This window comes from Poeciliopsis prolifica, unplaced genomic scaffold, assembly GCF_027474105.1.
Source record: "Poeciliopsis prolifica strain line A6 unplaced genomic scaffold, Auburn_PproV2 SCAFFOLD100, whole genome shotgun sequence".
NCBI classification, from domain to species: domain Eukaryota; kingdom Metazoa; phylum Chordata; class Actinopteri; order Cyprinodontiformes; family Poeciliidae; genus Poeciliopsis; species Poeciliopsis prolifica.
In genome coordinates, this window is record NW_026562475.1 from 455,220 (window position 1) to 470,563 (window position 15,344).

The following is a 15,344-nucleotide window of genomic DNA, read 5'->3' on the forward strand; positions in this document are numbered from 1 at the left end:
TTGATAAGTAACTGTAGTCTGACTACCTGATTTGAAATAGAAACATTAGATTACTCGTTACTGAAAAAAAGTGGTCCAACGTCAGTAACGTGTTACTGACATCACTGCACACAGGTTTGCCTTTTACCTACATGAACATGAACTCTGCATCCCGGCTGGCTTGAAAGCCCGTTTTCAGCGTCCACTAAACATTTAGCTATTTTTGAGGAGGGGGGTACCTGAAAGTTGATCTCTGCTCTGATTGCTGATGAACAATAAAGCTGCTTGTGTACACGCTGCAGTGACTCAACGAGCTACTGTTGCACTCTGGGTGCAAAACGCCAGCGGGCGACTGTGGCCTACGGCCCGTTTCTAATAGTAATTAAATATCATCCTGGGGCCAGAGATAATTAATTTATGGGGCCAGATTCAGCCTTGACTTTGACATACGTGTCCTTCTGAATGTATGGCTGAAGAAAGAAAAAATAATAATTTTTCACTCAACATTACACGTCATGGACTCTGTTATATTTATTGACCAAAAACACTGTTAATATGTCAATGAATTCTTAAAATTACATAATATTATTGAAGATTTTTTCAGTCCCTTCAGGGACTAATAAAAAATGTGACTGTTTATTTACTTGCTGTATAAATCATGGACTATAATTATACATCAACTAAATTCTCAAAAAACTGGAGGGATTGATTGATATAAATTGGCAGTAAACAGATAAAATCTGCATTGATATGATTGATAATATTTAATCACACTTAGTGTTTAGTCTACACTGTAGAGGGCCACATAAAAAGCTACAGCGGGCCAGATTTGGCCCTCGGGCCTTGAGTTTGACGCATGTGGTTTAATGGATGAGTTTGAAGGTTTTTAACAGAAACAAGAATCTCCACCGATTCATCTTTGAGAATGTTTCTGTGGAACATAACTCCAAATTATTCAAGAAATATCTGCGTAGTCATAGACATTTTGTAGAGCATTTCTAAGTAATTTGAAATGCTCTACAAAAGCTGAAAAACCAGCAACAATGTCATCTGACGCTAATGACTGGTGTTTGCATCCAATTTATTTTCCTTGCTGGGGATATAAACCTGTGAGACTACTGATTACCTTAAAGGAAATCAGTAGTTTTTTGAAAGTTTCTTCAAGATTTATGGTGCACAGAAGCCAAATTCTGCTTCTCCGTGTTCTTATTCTGGGATTGCTTAACTCTGCATAGCTGCATATGAATTGGGCCACTCTGTAAAATTCCTGTTGTAATTTGAAGTCATAAAAATGAACTGACCTGAGCAAACAGCATGTTGTAATAGTGCATAATGCACCATAGGTATGTATCGTGAGCACCAAAAATAGATCAATCATTCATAAATAGCAGCAACAACAGTTGGTCTCTTGTGCAAATGCGGTGGGTTGGTGATACAGCATTTTAGTTGTAGCTGATTAGAGCTGTGTGCACAAACACCAGCCAGTCACAACTGTCTTGTGACAGTATAGCTGCTGTTTGTATGGACTCATCCCCTTCAACCCGCCCTTTGGCCAGAATCTAATCCATAAAGACAGAAAGGCAAACATGCAGCGGGCCAACATACCACAAGTTGCTGCCGTAGCGGCGTGACACACAGAGTATGCAATCAGAGCTCTAAAAACACTGAAGAGAGGTCACCTTTGAAGAGCGGTGTGTAATGAGCCTTCACTCTAAAGATTCCTAATAAGGGAGGTGGCAAAATAATGTCAGGGCAGATAAAAGAGGAAAAGACAAACTCTTGTCAACCTCAGCAGACTTTGAAATCAAGACCTCATATGAATCGTGGCTGTGACTTCTCTCCCTGCCAGATAATGATGTAAAAAGGGCTGATAACATTCTTTGTTCTGCCTTGATTCTCAGACACGTCTCCTCGCTGCTTTTAGTACCTGTGAGAATAGCAACCTGAGCCAAGTGATGCGGGCGGCTGCCCTATTTTCATCGTCCCACACTCTATTCCATTTAGAGCTCCACGCCGAATGGCATGGAGCTCTAAATGGATTGGTGGGAGGGGTTGACCCGTCGGTGGCCGTTTAGAATTTCAAAACTTAAAAAGAAAAAGAACCATGTTGCTTCAGAGAAAAAAGGGTTGACAGAACGGCAGGTAGAGAACACATACCAAGCATACTGAAACCTCAGTAAGAGAAGCAAAGCTGTCACTCTAAACTACAGCGGGCAAAATACACAGGACAAGAGCAAAGACATACACCCGCCGCAGCCTGAACCACATTGAATCATTAGAGCTGTTCAAACAAACACTAAACCTTTGTGCACATCACTGGGATTAACTGGGATTCCACCTTCAGCAAAATAAAAATATTATAAGAATCATGCATTCCAATTATGATCCAACATTTATTTGAAAGAAAAATTATCAAAGAAAACTTTCTTTGGTATGCATCCTTTAATAATTAAAGTTTCCTCAAAGTCCCTTCTGCAACTTACTCTGCTGATGGACATGAGCTTCTATCCAGTCCTGCTTTGTCTTACGACTTTGATCTAAATGTCTTTTGTTCTGCTTATCCTTTTGCTTTTGGGGATCTCAGATCTGAAAAGATTCAAAAAGTCAAAATGTTCAGTATTCTAAGCTTAGGGTAAACCTTAATCTTGACCTTTGTTGGAGATGGGGACCAACCGATTTGTGCCTCTACATGGATCAAGCGAGTGTAGAAACTAGATGGATGGAAGACTGCAGTCACTGTGGCTTTATGAAATGGTCTGGTCTAGGACTTATGAGAACACTCAGTGTTTCTGGACCAAACCAATAGCTTTCTATACAGTGATGGGGCTTAGTGATGTTTTTTCGCTGTAAGCATTATGTGAACAGTGTCATTACCTAATCAGAAATGAATGGGAAAAAAGGGGAACATTCTTGTGTGCCAAGTTGACCAAGTAATTGTGTAGTTACCTTAATGGAAAACCTGCCTGTACATTAACTGTTTAGTGTTGATGAAACCTTAAAGACTGTAATAAATTATGAAAAGTTATGTTTCATCTCTGTTTAGCCATATACAGCTTAAATATAGATATGTGAAATTCATCAAGAAAACTTTTGGAGAACTCATAGTGGGATTAACAATTCTGTTGAGGTTTCTGCTGAATTTCCATTTGTCCTTGATGTAGAAAATGTACTGAAGAAAACTGACCTGACACAATATGAAACAGCAACAACAAAAGAAACGTGATGCAGCAAATATTTTTTCATATCCCTGCATATTCAATCAATACAAGCCGTTATAATTCAGACCATCCTAATAAGAGCAATGAGTTAACGAAGTCAGATGAAATCCAATTGGATCAACCAAGTTGATCGCTGTGTTTCTGTGGAAGCTCGTCTCAGGCAGGAGGAAATGGAAACCTGATGAATGTGGGATGACAGCTTCATCTTCACATCCTCATTCATTTCTCTTTTACGCCATGCAGCTTTTTCAATCACTTCTCCCACTTCGCACGCATGTGATTAACATGTCAGTCTGAAGCTGCAGCAGGAGCCCAAGGCGCATTCACTGCTACACAATTTCCCCACCCCAAAACAAAGATCTCCTAATGCAACTCCAAATCTCTGCAATAAAAAAAAGAGAGGAGCAGAAGCAGCTCTGGGGCATGGTGGATCTGTTTGCATCGCTGCTGGCAGTAAAGGAAAAGTTGTCCCTTCAGTGTTTGGATCTGCATGCTTAACGTGAACCAGAGGTTGTTCACAATCATCCCAGGCAACAACTTGCATGAGCTAATGTAAGAAAATTGCTCTGTGTACTTGTATTTGTATCAGCTGGAAAGTGACACACAGATAAAAGACTGAAGTCATTAAAGCTGCTGGATCTGACAGGCAAATACTTTCAGCTTTTCAACACAAACTTATTAAATGCTAAATTATTTTGTACAATTGATGTCATCATTTTCTGTTTAGACAGCTGCCTTTAGTCACTGAAATAAAGTTGTCTGCTTTAAATTTGCTCCAGGGTTATTTTCATATAAATGGAAAAAAAATGCAACAAACAACTCTTTTTTTCAGGCTTTTAGTTTTATCAGCAGCAGATGCTAACATTTTAAGAAACAGAACAAATAACCCCCAGGTTTTCCAAATGAATCCATAAGCTGTGTTATCAATTAAGAAATGATATTGAATCTATGAATTGTGGGACATGAGAAGAAGGTTCAGAAGACAAAAGAAGGAAAGAAAGAAAAAAAATATCCAGAAGGATTGGTATGCATCCTTTAAATCATTTTCACATATTACACATATTATAATAAATATGTGAAAAATGTTGGATTTCTTTCCATCTTATTCTTTCTTTAATCTTTCAGATTTCACACTGGTTCTAGAGACAGTTTAGTTTCAGCTCTAGACATGTTTTCCACTGTCTTATTTAAGAGAACAAAACAGATTTAACCAAAGATTCACTGTAGCTGTGATTACACCAGAATCCGCACACAAACATTTGAAAAGAAAGTTTAACGTTTCACCTGTTCTTGTAGATGAACTTCTAAGCACCTAAACTTTCTTTGGAAATAATTTGTTGCGATTAGTCCAGTGTGCGCATATTTAACGTATTGTGGCTGAATTAAATTCAGACTCAAGCCAACAGCCAACTGTTTCATCGAGCCATCACATTCCTGCCAGCAGAGCAGGTTCTTACCTCTGCGGTCAAAGTGACTGTAGTGATAACAAGGCAAGCGGAGCTCAAGGGAAACAGGTCCTGTAACCAAAGCAGATGTGTGTGCGTGTGTGTATGTTGGTAGTCTCACATCCAGCCTTACATTTAACGTTTGCACTTTGACACTAGCTAAAAAAGATGTTCTTAGTATTTTATGTTAGTTTTTGTCACTGTGAAACCTGAATGTTCGACCACAACCTTTGTCTCTTAAAAGGAGTAGCGTTTTTTTGTTTTGTTTTATTGATTCTTGGAAGTGCTGTGAAGGCGGGAGCATCTCGCTAAGTTGATGGTACGCTTTCAAACCAAACCCTGGCTGTTTTTAATTAACAGCCACGGCTTCAAATATGCAAAAAGATGAGGGAATATGAATATTACTTTGAAAACAGATAAACAGAAGTTAAAACAGAAGAATTTACATATTTTCACTAGTCATTTTTTTAAAACAAATTCCGATATTTATAGTTACTTACTAAAGTGATCTGAGGTCTAAAAAGGCCAACTACCAGCCCACACCCACCCACACACAAACACGCATAGCTTTCCTTGCTTACAGTGAGCCTTCCTGAAGTTGTGGCGCCTGGCCGAACACAAACACAGAGCAACAATACAGTACCGGCTAATCTGTGATCCTGAGGAACATGGAGTTCTGGAAACACAGTCAAACACACACTCATGCATACACACACACACCCACACACAAACAAACAACTATCCCAGACAAGGGCCCCGACTTTGGCTCAATCAGGGGAAGAACGATGCAGGAGATTGCTGATGATGTTGATAGTCCATGAAAGAGGCACACACACGGACGCACACATACGCACACAGTGTGGAACAAACAAACCCGCCACAGCACACTGATGGTTGGAATAGACTGGCTGACTGAACAAGGCAGAGAGGGGAGCAGAGTGAAACCACAGGTGGCAGGCCGAGGGCACGCACTGCAGAATATATATATATATTTATTTCTCCAATGGGACCACATAATCCGCAAAAAGCAGAGATGCGATCCTAAAGCCGCCAAAATGGATCTTCTCAACACCTTGGCTGTGCCTAGAAATTCTGTCTATGAAAGTAATGAACAGAATCGATGACAAAGTGCAGCCCTGGCAGAGTCCAACTCCCACCGGGAACGAGCCCGACTTATTGCTGGCAATGTGGACCAGACTATCCGATGGAGCCTCCTCTCCAGGACCCCTGAATAGATCTTGCCAGGGAGGTTTAAGAGTGTGATCCTTCTATAATTGGAGCATACCCTCCAGTCCTGCTTTTTGAACAGGGGGACCACCACCCCAGTCTGCCAATCCAGGGGAACTGTCCTCGATGTCCATGCAATATTGCAGAGTCGCGTCAGCCAACATATCCTTACAACATCCAGAGCTTTAAGAAACTCCGGGCGAATCTCATCCACCCCCAGGGCCCTGCCACTGGGGAGCTTTTTAACCACCTCGGCAACCTCATCCCCAGAGATTGGAGAGCACAACCCACAGTCCCCGGGCTCAGTTTCAGTTTATTAAATTAACAACAAATGTCTTGTTCAGATCGGCTCTTCTTTCAGGGACAAGAAAACCGGAGGCAGATGGATCAGGGCCAGGTGACACAGTAGAACCTGGAGCCAGGCCCATTTCAGTAACAGAGGAAAAGGAAGAAGGGGAGCTGGCTGACAGGAAGGAGGAAACAACAAGAAGACAGAGTTCTGAAGGAGGCTGAGGAGAGCATGGGAGGCACAGAAAACAACAAAAACGACGCAGCTGGGAGTCAAGGATGGATTCCAGACATTGTGAACTGAGCAAAGGGACAGAAGACGAAGAAAGAGGACGGAAAGGCTTAAGAGAGGAAGTGTGGGCAGGTGAGAAAGAAGGAGATAAAAATAACAAAAGAGGAAAAGCGAGGTTTCCCTGACCAGCGTCACTTCTCTCCGGCTGGTTTGTTTTTAAATGGGAGCAAACAGAAAGCTTACCTCTGACCTCTGGGCAGGAGCGTCGATGTTGACCAATGTTTCACACATGATCAATACCATTTAAAATTGCGGACAAACATATCTTTGATAATTACAGTGATCCCCCAATTTTCCATAGTCCTTGAAAAATGGTTCGTCCAGAAATTAGATAGCCATATTGAAAAGAATAACTTGTTGAGTGAGAGTCAATATGGATTTAAATCAAATAAGTCAACATCCCTTGCATTATGTAATTAGAATCACAGAAGCAATAGAAAGGAAGCAGTACACAGAAGAAAAGCTTTTGATAGCATCGACCACAATTTATTACTTTACAAATTACAGGACTATGGGATAAGAGGGATAGTTTATAATTATTTATTTGACTAACTGCAAACAATTTGTACAGTTAAAAAATGTCAAATCAGATCTTCAAAGCATAACATGTGGAGTTCTCCAAAGTTCAGAGTTAGGACTCAAGCTTTTTATTTTGTATATCAATGACATTTGTTAACTGTCTAAAATGTTACAATTCATAATTTTTGCAGACAATACAAATTATTTTGTTCTGGAAATGACTTAAAAATCCTTATGCAACATATGGCTTGTGAGATGTCTAAACTTACTGAGAGGCTAGAACACAATAAATTATCAATCATTTGGAATAAAACTAAATGTATGATTTTTGGAAACTGAGAAATAATAATGTAATAATGTCCATGTGTAGAACGAGTACATGGGGTTACATTTTTAGGGGTTGTTTTGAATCATAAACGTATCTGGAAATTTCATAAAATATATGAAACAAAAACTATGGAAATGTATTGGACTTTTAAACAAAGTAAAACATATTTTAGAATGATCAACAGTGCAAACTGTAGATTATATTCATTTGTTGTTCCATATCTGACTAATTGTATCAAGGAATGGGGCAACACATAAAACTAACAACAAGCCTTTGTTTGTGGCACAAAAGAAAGCTATGAGAATTCTGTACAAAGCAAAGTGAGTCCTAAAGAATATACAAATAAATTGTTTATTCAATCAAATATTTTGAAATTAAGGGCTTTGGTTAATTTAACAAAAATTATCAGTTATGCTTAAAGCTAGAAATACATGATTGGCATTTAATTTACAAAAGTTTTTTTGCCTTAAGGCTTAAGCTCAAGTGATAGAAATAACCAAAGGATGTATAATTTCAAAAGTAAAATTTTGTGGACTACTTTAAAACTAATTTGCATTTCGGTGCATGGAATCAAATTATGGAATAGTTTGGATGAGGATTTGAAAAAATATGCTATTTTAAACCAATTCAAAATACTTTATAAGAAAAAAATTATTAAGTCATACACTTTTAAGTTAGGCTATACACTTTTGTTTGTAAGTTATATTCTTAATTTTATATATGCGGCCATGAAAACCAGAAGATTTACTTTGTAATTATTGAGAAAGTGGTGGGTTTTCATAAGGCTCTTCCTCTCCTTATCGTTATTGTCTTATTGTTATAAGACAATGTTTTTGTACATTGGTGATAAACAGACAGATACTGTTTTCTCTGTTGATTGGTTAAACATTGTCGGTATTTATTTTATTATTAGTTCATGTCATGTCTTATGTTTTTATCTGTTGCTCAACACAGCGATTTCATTGAAAGGACTTTATAAAAAAAAAAAGATTACTATTAAAATTATTATGCATTGCTGTGTTTGATCCACTGCATAAAATCCCATCCCATGGTGATGTGCTGTATTATTTAATGTAATTGAAATGAACTCCAAACTCCAAAAATTGGAGGTGTAATATGACCAAATGTGGTAAAGTTCAAGACATTTTACTTTAGGTTGATGTTAAGGGTTGGTACTGAGAGTAAAAGTTAATATTTAATTAAACTTCAAATCAAAATTCATTTAAACATGAATGTGGACCAGCAAGAGCAGCAGAGTTGACCGATTTAGATTTACATTAAAAACCATCAACCTGATTCTGTTTCCTCTCTGACCTTTACTCTACTACTTTATGCTTCTATTGTCCTGCAGTTCTGTCTGTCTTCCTCTCACTTCTTTACACCGAAGAAGAACCTTAAAGTCTGAACAGAAACAGACCATTTTAACCACAGTCCAGATATTTAATAATGATATTACTAAGTAATTCCACTTCAGAATTACAATCATTCCCCTCAAAATGTGAACAGATGGGGTGGTATTACTACAAGAAGCAATAAATATAGTGCAGAGGTCACATCTGTGGTAAAGTTCACCTCTGGACTGGGAGTAAGTGCCAAACCCAAATGGGAAATTCCAAATCTATCGCAGCTTCCAAACAAAGAGATTAGCAGCGAGAAAGAGACGCAACATTTACTGAAGGCTTCTTCTTCCGCTCCTGCAAACTTCCTTCCGTGAAACCAAGGTCAGCTTTATGTTCAGGAACATCTACAGCTAAGCTCTATAAACAAAAGCAAACACGTGTCAGCAGTGAAAATGCTGATGAAGTAACCGTCCGTGCCAGATTATGGTTGATAGTACGAGTTGAAAATATTATTTTGAAAAATTAAGACTCAGTGATTTCAGAAAATAAACGGAGAAACATTTAATTATGTTAAATGAGTTGAGGAACCTGAAAAGGATTATACAATTTTCAAGTGTTAAAACAAATTAAATGAGAATGAAAAAGAAAATTTGAGTCAAAGAATGATAAAAAATAAATACATCTTTGAAAGCTTTTCTGCCAGCAATAACATCTAAAAATAAAACTGCAAAAGGGGGATTTAAAAAGAATTTCCATCCTTATAGAGAGAGGACAAAGTTACATCAGGGAACAAAACTACATCATTTCATCTAAAAACAAATCTGTAACTTGATCTTGAACAAAGTCAAAGGGACTTTAGTTAAAATGCTGTAAAATCTATTTGCTGCTACAAGATGAAGAATCAGCCAATCTGAACAACGAGAACATTTGTAAGAATCTGAGCATGGCTAAATCAGTGCTAGGATACAGACCTGAAACATTTTTCCAAATACAATTGCACCTTCTGATTTTGTTCAACATAACTTGGTCTTTCCTTTCAGCTTAAATTTTTAATGGAGTGAGGTGTTGAAAATGTGTTAAGGCATGGATAAAACCTACAAAATGGTTTTGTCTGTTATAAAAAATACAATTTTTTTGTCACAAAAAAGTGAAAACCACTGGAAAATTTGTCCAGTGTTCTTGTCAAATTTTTCTGGTTTTGTCCCTGACCATTTGTTGTTCAGTATGTAACAAAGAAATGTCTACATACAGCAAATAATCAGTTTATGCAAGCCACATGGTTACAAACAAGACGAAAAAGGTATACGTAGACCCGACCCTGTTTCTGACAGAGGCACCATCAGCTGGTTATCTACTTATCATATGCAGCATCTGTTTGGCAGATTCAACTGAAGAAACGGGAACAAATGGTCAATTTGTGACAGACTGCTTGTAACAAAGTGCACCAAGATTCAGTTGGAAGCCTTTGCAAAACTAAATGAGTGATGGGTGGGAGATGAATAAAGATTTGAAATTTTATTAAATTATGCATGTTTGTGTGATTTTATTATTGAAAAATTTCAAAGTAAGAAATATGATGCGCAAGAGCTAAAACAAAGCTTTCCTGCTTTTAAACCAAGTAAAATCCAGGATATTGTTGAAATGTTTAAGGTGGGAGAAAATGCTGTACAATCCCTCCAAAAGGACATAAACACCTACACTACTCAACTTCACTCAAAAAAAGCACTTTGAAAGATTGTGTAAGGCTTCATCTTATGAGCTGGTTGGATGAATACAACCCTCATAAATACACTAATTAGGGGTAGAGTTATGTAAAATCAACTCTTCTTCAGCTTTACATCGCGTTAATGTTAAATAATGTTAGTCCCTCATAAAAACATACCTAAGAGTGATGCCTTGATCCTTTCATGCATGGCAACTATTCAACTGTTCAAAATGCTTTGGTGGATATTAGGTCATTCCTTCAAGGTGCAGCTCTTCCACAGAGCTGCAGTTTCCAATCTTCAGAGCTTCCACCTCACTAAGAAGCCTTCCACCTCTCAGCTCCTTCAGACTAGCCAGCAGCAATCAGCATTGTAGGAGCTACTTCTCAGTGAAAAGCTGGTAAAACATTATTAAAGGGGAGTGATGCTGGGATGACTTCCTGAAGGCGGAGTTTCAGAATGAGCAGGTAACATTTTTATAACAACTGAAAGTAACATTTAGTTGATTGTGATGTAAAACTGCACAGAAAATACATAATATTACCCAAAGCATTACGCATTGTTGCACTTATAGGAAGTCCAAAAGTGCAACATATTGTTTTGTTTTTTTCTGCACTAAGCCCATTTACCTCACTATTTAAATCAATAAAGAAATGAAGACTGATCAGAAAACGTGCAGCGAGGAAGCTACCAGCCTGCTGACTCAACATTTCACATCACAGCTCTGTCCCAGTTGGCACAGAGCCGGTCTTGACTTTAACCCCCGCCGCTCAGACCCGGTCGCCCAAAACTACCAAAGCATCACTTCACAGCGCAGTGGCCCAGTGCAGGATGGAGGAATGCAAAAACGAGACAGAGGGAGGAGATGCGAGTGGATTTACTGCCTCTCGAGCTGAGCAGTCCACTGATGGACTCTGAATGAAGAGTGGCGAGGTGGTGGTCAATTAGGCTTTAGCAATTTAAAGTTGCTGCTCTCCAAATGTGCAGTTCTCTGGAAGTTTTTCTGATCCATTTAACCCTAACCCTTTAAAGTGATCTTTGAACTAGCTAATGGAAACAAACAGGAGAATAATCTTTTTTTTGCAAATAGTACAGCAAAATACAATGAATATGAAACGAATTCTTAACAGGAGAATCTGCTGCCTTCAATAAAACACTTATCCCCATCTGGATATTTATTGCATGTCCTACACATTTCTTCTCATTATGATTATACCTCAGGTGCTTATCTGCTGTTTTTGTTTTGATTTACACTCTGCTGTATAATCAGGTGGTCCGCTCCGGCTCTCCATACAACCACTGAGAAGTCGTATGGATCACCCGCCGTACAGTCGTGAAACCTCTATCTCCCTGGCAACTGGCCCGCACTCTGACCTTTGCACATTGTTTCCAGTAGAATCACATGTTGGGAGACGTGAAAGTTTTTGCGTGTATGTGTGTGGGAAGGGGACAGGGTGTGGGTGGGGAGCTCGGTTCCTTTACACGCCTGCCACTTATTTCCAGTGACAGTTAAGCAGGGTCTTTAAATAAAAGCGTTTGACGGAGTCAGCAGCGGTGATGGCGGAGGGTAAACAGGCTGATGTGCTAACAGGCCTCTTCTGGCACTGCTGATCACAAACAACATGGCAGCTGGGGAGCTGCTAAGAAACCAGAAACATCAGACTCTTTATGTCAAGTTCCTCAATCTACAGAACTTCATTAGCCATTGAAAATGGGCACAAAACGCTGTCAATATTCTGCCAATAACAAACAATTTCAATTGAGGAATTCCAGTTAATTCCATATTAAATAGGAAACACAATTAAAATCATACATGAATAAGCTTATTCTTGTGATAAGACATTAAAAAAACATGCTTTGCCATAATAATGTATTACTTCCTGTCTCCTTCTGCACCAGGTACTTGATCATGTGATGCAAAAAAAAACAAAACATTTTGTTGTAGTTTTGCCAAATAAAATAATTTCAACATTACTAGATTCGTCATATAAAACAAGATGGGCTTTGCTGAATAACTATTTAGACTTTAACTGTCTCATATACTGTACATATTAAAACACTTTTCAATAAAAGCAGTATATTGTTTTTTTTCATAGATCTTGTAAATTAGATGTTCTGTCTGCATTAGCTCAAAAACATAATTACAGCAATTTTACACAATAAATAACTTTAAGGAGATTTTCATTTTGACAGATTTATTTTTTTTGGTGGATGAAGTAACAGTTAAACCATATGAGTAATATTTGAAGATCAACAGCTGTAATAACAAAGATGAAAAAAATAATTAAAACAATAAACAAACAAAACATAAAAAAAACTAAAATCAGGCAACTTAAACAACATAAACTAGCTCAAGTTATCGTTTTACGATGGGCAGACACTTCAAAAAGCTGCAGTCCTCAAAGGAATCCTTTCAGTTTGCTTTGTTATAAAGGTGATTGTAAAATAAAACTATAAAATGGAAAGTTAAAACAGAAAGTAAAGCAGGCTGGATGGGAGGAATGATTCATCTGTTTTTTCTCCCCTTGTTTGTTTACTTGCTTTCTAGACTTAGCTGCTGCAGAATCAGAATTTGAGTTTGAACATGACAGATATATATTTTTTCAGCCAGACAACAGCAGCCTCTCCGATGACTTCATCCCATCACATCATCATCCAATAAACCTGATCTGAAAGCACTTGAGCTCCCAGCTGCTGTGAATCACATAACTTATCAGAGCATTTATGACTTTGAGGCTGCGGCTGCCACAACGAGCTACTGTGTGACAGAAAGACAAACACTCAAACAAGCAGTGGGGATAAGAAACCGATCAACTCTCACACAAATACACACACACACCAAAACATGTCCCAATTCCCCTCCCTAAAATGAACAATAGAAAATGCTCGTCTCCTAAGATAAATTTTTTAAAATCTCATGGTAGCTGGAGCGATTCTGTTGGCCACGGAAATTCCTGCTCCGCTCCTGCTAAAGAGCAGCAGAGCCTCAGGCTGGACTGGACAGACAGTCCGGCGTCAGGCGGCCTGCAGCCCATTAATATCAATGTCTACACTAAATTATACAAGAAATTACATTTTTCTGCGTCACATTTGACAGGATATCAAGTACCTCCACCACAGCCCCAACTTCTGTTGCTTCTTTATCAACAACAAAACCAGCATCAAACTTGATCCAGGATATCAGCCTACATAAAATCCAGAAAATCAGCTGCAGATCCATGAATGTTGTCAGAAACGCAAGCAGATCCAAAGCAGCACAGAAAGCTGATGTAATCTGACAGCAGAGACATCTAAAAGTTCTAGAAATTTCCTGAGCAGGCAGCCTGATATCTGCTGCAATCACCCTGCACACAAGAAGCCTCACTTTTTTTTCAAATAAGCTCAAAGGTCACAAAATGTAGATTTGGATCTGCCTTGGTGAAAGGCTTCATGTGGGTGTCATATAGGTCGTTTTGTAGACCTTATCACAATGTGCATGTTATCAAACTAATTTTTTTCTTTTGATTTGCCTCATTTGCAGTTTTTTATTGCGTTGTCGCAAATGTGCTACTGCAGCTTAAAAGCTACATTTTTAAGAAAACTGCAGCAAGTTATTGGTGATTTTTGCTTAAACTGAGCACAGAAAAAAAAGGTGTTCACTGGATGCAACTCTGAAGGGCACCAGAAAAATATCTGACCTTTCATTATCATTGTTACCTGACCAATTTATTTTGTTATTTTATAGATTGTAAGGGAGTTGATGGCTGGATGCAGTAGTTTTAAATCTGACAGAAAATAAAGAAGTTATCCCATTTATACCTCTTTAAATGATCGTTATTTTACTCAAATAGGCACATCAACGCACATGCTGTAGGTAGACCAAAAATGAAAACATTTTTCAGTATTTGACCTGCTGGATACAAGTTGGAGGTGCTCAAATAAAAATTGGCCGTTTCCGATAATCTGCTGACTGACTGATGCATCTCATGTTTTAACTAAATGCTGCAGCACATTCTGCATGATGTGAAGTTTTAAACTTGCACCCCAAAATCTCTCCTTTCAGAGAACAGTTCTGACAAAACTAATAAAAAGTGAAGCATTAATGTCGGCTCTGCACACATTAAAGGGACCTGCTGTGAATGAATCCCGCTCAGGTCACGTGGAGCGCTGCAGCAACAGGTCGTGTGATTTCTGTCGCAGCTAAATAAGAAATTAGATTTCTGCCAGATGTGCTTTAATCAGCTTTCAAAGATCCAAGCAGGGCTCTTACCTCTTTTTCTCCTTATCAGCTGTCATGTTTGGAGGTAATCTCAGTCGCAGTTCTGTAACTCCTTCAGTCTTTGTTAAGTCCAACTTGAGTCAATAGAAGTTTGTTATTGATTTTGAAAACGCAAAAAAGAAAAAAGAGCCGGTTATTAGTCCCAAATGCGCAGTTCAGTAGGAGCCCAGTGCCGAGAGAACCGCTCGGATCAGTCCGGAAATCTGGGCTGGGGAGCCCGCAGCAGGAGAAGGGGTATCGGGGCCGTACAGTCTCAGAACACTGCCGAGGATCGTACAGCCTCTCACCCGCGCAGGGAAGCGTTCCGCTAGATTGGAAGAGAGTAGAGGTACCGTCGCAGCTGTCGAGAGAAAACCGCCCGCAGGTCCACTTGTCAAAACTTTTCCTCGCCTTCTGATAGCAGAAGTCCCTCCACAGGCTGCTCGAGCTCTGACCTGAGTGTCAGCTGGCACGGTGACAACGCTCCCACGGCGCTGATTGGTTCGCACCGCCGCCGGGAGCCACCCCCCTTTCGGCTGCTCACTGCAGTCCTCCCCGGTGAGCCGGGAGCGGCGCGCCTACCTGTTTGTCCCCCTGATGTGCAACAGGTGTCTGGGGGAGCAGCGCAGGCAGCGGTGCCGGACTGGTTTTTGAGGAGGGGGATGTGGACCTGGGCTGTTTAGTCACCTCTGTTACGCACTTTCAATGTCAGGCGCGCACTTGTTCAATTGATACGAAGGCATCTGCCAATCAATTCAGTGGCTTGTC

At 39.2% G+C, this 15,344-nt stretch overlaps 1 protein-coding gene across 1 annotated transcript in view; it reads right to left on the bottom strand.

Annotated features, from left to right (window-relative positions):
• Positions 1-15,025, bottom strand: part of epas1b (endothelial PAS domain protein 1b) — a 77,256-nt gene extending 62,231 nt beyond the window's left edge. The window contains exon 1 of the mRNA XM_055023417.1: positions 14,589-15,025. Within this exon, the coding sequence (XP_054879392.1) occupies positions 14,589-14,614 (26 nt within the window). The 5' untranslated portion in view covers positions 14,615-15,025. The remainder of the gene's footprint in view (positions 1-14,588) is intronic.
• Positions 15,026-15,344: the final 319 nt, after the last annotated feature.